This window comes from Aphanomyces astaci, assembly GCF_000520075.1.
Source record: "Aphanomyces astaci strain APO3 unplaced genomic scaffold supercont1.62, whole genome shotgun sequence".
NCBI lineage: Eukaryota > Oomycota > Saprolegniomycetes > Saprolegniales > Verrucalvaceae > Aphanomyces > Aphanomyces astaci.
In genome coordinates, this window is record NW_009798325.1 from 240593 (window position 1) to 246141 (window position 5549).

At 43.7% G+C, this 5549-nt stretch overlaps 1 protein-coding gene across 1 annotated transcript; it reads left to right on the forward strand.

Annotated features, from left to right (window-relative positions):
* Positions 1-247: 247 nt before the first annotated feature.
* H257_14787 (hypothetical protein) lies at positions 248-4476 on the forward strand (the record flags this gene model as incomplete). Its single annotated transcript, XM_009842673.1, has 14 exons — positions 248-305; positions 359-493; positions 1302-1572; positions 2172-2322; positions 2423-2593; positions 2658-2769; positions 2838-3045; positions 3145-3253; positions 3307-3381; positions 3529-3630; positions 3787-3870; positions 3967-4032; positions 4100-4284; positions 4342-4476. The coding sequence occupies 14 exons, from the start codon at positions 248-250 to the stop codon at positions 4367-4369; spliced, it is 1755 nt and encodes a 584-aa protein (XP_009840975.1). The 3' UTR covers positions 4370-4476.
* Between the last annotated feature and the right edge of the window lie 1073 nt (positions 4477-5549).

Below are 5549 nucleotides of genomic sequence, written 5' to 3' on the forward strand. Positions count from 1 at the left end.
TGCAGTGATAAAACGCATAAAATCGATATTTAACGTTTTGGTTTTTGGGTTTAACTACATTAATTGTACGTTAAATAATAAAACCTCCACTCTTCGATTTGGCCAGTTGGAAGTTTTTAGATGACGTGCATCATACTGTACATTAAACCATCGGGAAAATGACACGAAATTGTTGTTTTTGCTCATCATGTACTATACGTATATTGCATGACGATAATGCTATTAGATATCCACGTTTCAAGAAGTGATGAGCAAGCTCAACTTGTATTCGCCCCATGAAGTGCTCCCAGCGGCCCACGCCGAAGGTACTATCTAAGCAACTACGTCCAGAACGGCCTGCACTCATGTCGGGTTCTAGGGCTACTAGACGTGGCGGCACAACTGGTGCCACACATTCCACTGCCGTTTTTGACCAAACACTGGCAAGTGGTGTTTCCCACGTGCGAGAAATACGTCATGCATGTAGCGTCGACCGTACGCCAAAAGTCGGCCGGTAACGTACACTGTGTTGTTTATCGTTCATATTGTTACGTATTGATTTGTTATCTCCAGAAATAACTGCTAAGGTACATTTAACGTGTGACCATCACATTCAGGGGTTCCATGGTTACCAGGTTATTTTTGGCTCGCACTCGTCTCTATGACTTTTGGATGCAGTTGTGGGAAGTTAGTTACCCACTTATTTTGGACTCTCAGGTTGATAATATAATTTATGCCAAAATTTGGATTTTTGGGCTTCGTTACCAAATCCATCGATCGATTCTACTTGTTCTAAAGTGTGTGTGTACAAAGTGTCGCCCTGCACACGAATTTCGGTCATACACTTCTTCAATGTGGAATGGCTGAAGAGAGGAGTTGATTGGCTACTTGATTCATGTACTGTGTTTTGATTGGTCCATCGATTGTCTGGCTGCTCATTCGATTTTATGAGCCCCTCAACTCCAATGTCGAATCGACTTGACAATAATACTACTATTGTGTTTACTGCGTATGAAGCAACGAATAATAGTCAGGATGTATTCATGATCGGCGTAATGTGCGTTGGCACATTGAAAGACTCTACTTGTTTTTTCCAAACTTATGTTCCTTTCTTTGGCTACTGTTATCCATGAATCACATCGGACGGTATCGCGTTCGACCAATCCAAAAGCTTCAATTTCATTCAACGTCTTTTCTATAATCTGACCAATCACGTGAACACAATATAAAACGCATCGCCAATAGATTGGTAGAAATGAAAACATCCACAACTAACGTTATGTGCAAAAAATCCCATCAAGGGACTCACATTGGATGGACAGGATTGATCGGGGCGCTGGCAACCTTGAGCACCACTTCCATCGAAGCGATTCCGCTACTGGCGTCCATTTTAGAGTCTTTGGCCCTACCATGCTCGCAGCACCCCGACGCCAACCAGCGCGAGTTCTTCTGGCAGCGCATGGAAGGCCGACTCATGGGCATCGACAGCCTCGTACATGTGCTGGGTGTGAACAAGCTGACGAGCATATCGAGTCAGCTGCTTGCGCCACCGACGAAACCGGCGCCGAAAGCGTTTCAGTCGTTTCAACACACGTACGTGTACCGTATTTGCCGTGGATCTATTTTACCGATATAAAGAAAACGTGAATATAATTCAAAATAGTCATCAAGAGAATATATCTCAAATATCAATGGATCAATTGGAAGAATGATATATATATATTTAAATGCTGTTCAAATTGAATTACGTCGTGCAAAGGTAGTACGACAAGATACGGTTGAACAGTAGTGCAACCTCATTAATATCCATCGTGAGACCACCGCATATTCGTGTTATATATATATATATGTTCATATTCGATTATTTATATATCAATGTACAACGAACGACGCGTGATTCGGATATATACGATATATGTATCACGTTGGTGCTTACATACATATCTTACTTGTAAGATTCCTCTGAAATGAAAAATTAGTGTCTACTATTAATAGAATATCTGTGGTACTTATATACAAAAACCACACTTGGTTATCTGACTACAGGATGCAGTTGTACAGTGTACTACTAGTAAATAGTATTGGTATTGGCGAAACAAGAATAGGTGAAAATCGACGAATTTATATTTTTATATATTTATTTGTATTTGTTGTTGTCAAGCACATATTTATATGCTACGTTATGTTTTTAGGATGGACGAGTTATTGCATTTTGACAACGAATATGCCACCTTGATGGGAACATTCGCATCTTGGGTTGGTGAGAAGACGTCGCCGCGGCCAAGCCACTGCATCTTGGCACAGCTGCCCCCCAACCTACTTCATCGCATTTGGCATGCCTACGTCCGCCATACTTACGAGTGCTTTCAATCTCCCCAATACGAGGCATAGTATACATCTGATGGGCAAAATCGTTAATATTTTTTTGCATTGGTTTTCGTAGCTCAAACGCATGGCGGTGCAGACCCTCCCGGGGCTTGTTCGGTTGAGTGTATGGCTTGATGATCCAGCGATTTTGGTGCCTGCGTGGCTGCCGACAGTTGAGCCGGTGCATCCGACGTTCATTTGCCTGGTTATCAAGTCGCTTGCGTTGCACACTCGATTCCTACATGAAGTAAAATGCTCATATATATAATATATTTATGTTATAAGGTCATCACAATCATACCCCATCGTAGACAATAACGAACACGAGAAGTGTGTCAACGGATGATCCCAGGATCCTCTCTTCGTTATTGATAACTGCGACTATTGAGACTGCACTGAGTGTGTTGCAGTCCCTGCAACCAGGTGAATACAAACCACAAAAATTATATTGATTATATATATATATATTCCTAATATTCTCTTGGAAATAGCACTGTTGGCCGTGGACGTGACCCTGCCAGTGGACAAGGCGTTAAGTCTGGCATATGTCGAAGCTGGCGCCTTGCTGCTGCTGTTTCAGTCTGCTACGGCACTGGACACAAAAACCCAACCAGCTAATGCTTTGTTGTTGCAAGCTGTGTTAAACGTGCTGTGGGCGTCTCACGTCAGCGACGACCCAGCGGTGGACCGTGCGATGAGGTATGATTATTTATAATATATATATATTATTCTCTTAATTTTTATAAAAAAAACACTGAAATATCATCAATATGTCGTTTAATACTAAAACAATTATAGCTCGACGGTGGTTCGGTATTTACCAGGGCTAGCACTGCTCCCGCTAACTCAAGACCAAGCGACGAGACTGATTCAAATATCGTTATCATGGCTCTCGGCTACTGACAGCGTAAACATCTATATATCTTGTGGAGGGTAATATATATATGACGAATCGGATAGCTGCGCTGGATTGTCGTGGATGGCAACGAAGCGCGATGTCACTTGGTGGACGCGCTCGCGGTGTTGGCGTTGCATGTACGTTTGTGGATTTGTTATACAATTGAAATATTATATATATAATATGACTTGTAGTATCAAGTACTAGTGTATTATATTCTTTTTTGGCTCTGTTCCATAATATATATATATATGTATTGTTACGCGACGTTGCATGGATTGTAGGCTAGACCACCGTTGACCAATGTGTGGAATTTGCACGACATCACGACCGCTGCGGCGCCGTTTTTACTCCACCCTACGGTGCCGTTGCGCCTCTTTGCCAAGGTATATTTCTATATTACAAAATATTACAAAATACGATGTACTTTAAACAGGAATGTGTGCTTGGAGCTTTGGTTTCATCGTTCAACTCTACCTAGTAGTAGGCCTATTAATCCTACTATATATCCCATTGACTTACTACTGTTAAATGTGTCGTAGTTGCTGGTGTTGGTGTCGGCCGTGGCTGCGTTTAGTCGGGCGGAGTGTGTGCGGCCGCTACTCCACCTGTTGCTAAGGCCAGAGGTACATACTAGAAGTACTAGTACCCCTCAAGCGATGTCACATATTTTCACGATCATGTATATACTAACTCATGCCATTTGTTCATGTGCCGTCTAGATCTCGTTTCAATGCGATGCCACCACCGCTACTTTCCCCACCACGTCGTCCTTGACACCATCTCCTGTACTCTTGTATATATATGTAACGTTAGTACTGCATTCAAGCCCTTAACTGGTAGTACGATTACTAGGCGGTGTTTAACGAATGGGATGACGACAGTGGACAAACAGCAGCAGCAGCTCCAACGACCGACAGGAAAGCCGTCTGTTTCCAGGCGTTCTGGACGTCCTTTGACGCGCCCAGTGCGTCGGGGGGTCGCGTCTCGGACCTCGTGACAGGCACTTGCACTCCGGACGAACGATTGACCCTGGAAACGTGAGTAGTGTTTGGATTTTGATTGGCACGAACCAACTAACCACAGGGTTCCGTCAGGTTGCAACGACGTGGCAAGAAGATCTAAGTCATATCCCCGTTGGAAGAGATAGATTTAAAAGTGTGTCTTTCGTAGTCCTTTCATGTACCATATGCACTCAATTTCATAAAAAAACGAAAAAGTATTCAGCGACATTTTCTGGATTTTGCGAAAATATTTTTTCCGGATACGTTTCCGACATGGACTGACAGTAAATCATCGCCGACCAGCTTATGCTAACAGTTGTGACGACCATTGGTGGAGAACTAACCACTACTACAGTAGTAATAACTACGAAGTACTATTGATACTACTAAGAGCATCTCCACCGCATTCCAGTAAATCGACACACCAATATCCGCATACTGTTCGGATAACAACCTCCAGTATTGTAATGGGCTGATAATTCAGGATAATTCGCACCGCAAAGCCCAACTCCAGCCAGTAAATCCACCATCATTCGACCAGGCTGAGTGGAAATCCGCGTTAATTTCGACAATGACGTATGCTTATCACCAGGAATGGCACGCAATAGACAGATTTCGGGACACGTTCCCATGCATTTGCCGTCAATTTACCTCGTTAAAATTTATCGAGTTTACGGGAACTGTCAAAATTTATGTGGGATGCCGTAGAAACGGCCATTTGTACGGCAAAAGTCACCCCTCCTCTAGGGCTTCATCATTGGTCTTAAATCGTGGATTTCAACCAGTCGCGCATAATGCACACTGCTTCACCCTTCCATGCCCGAGTGGCCTGGTGTCCAGCCTTTTCCACGCTAAGTTAGGCCATTCCGAGAGTTCAGGTGGAGCGATTACGTGCATCTTATCTTGTCTTATTCATTCAGCCAGTTATCCTGAACCTTCTCCAGCAGTCGGCGTAATTGCCTTGGTTCGATGTCCTGCCACGACGATTTGAATATGGGGCTTCGGTGTTTCGCCTATAGGCGCATGAAGCGTACAGAAAACTCACAATTCCAATCCGCACGTGCACAGAAGTGGATATGGTCGAGTACGCAGTTGCGCCCCTATAATCATGAACTAAAATCACCAAGCGGTTTCATAAGGTGTCGTAAAGCCACTCCCTTGCTCAACGTGGCACGCAAAAACAGGGATCATAGTGATAGTAAAGTTGTGGACCCATGAGGTGTGTGACAAGACCCCTTCGTGATGCCAGTTGTGGTAATGGGGCACATGAGTAAGCTTACGCAATGCAACAACAGGGAACT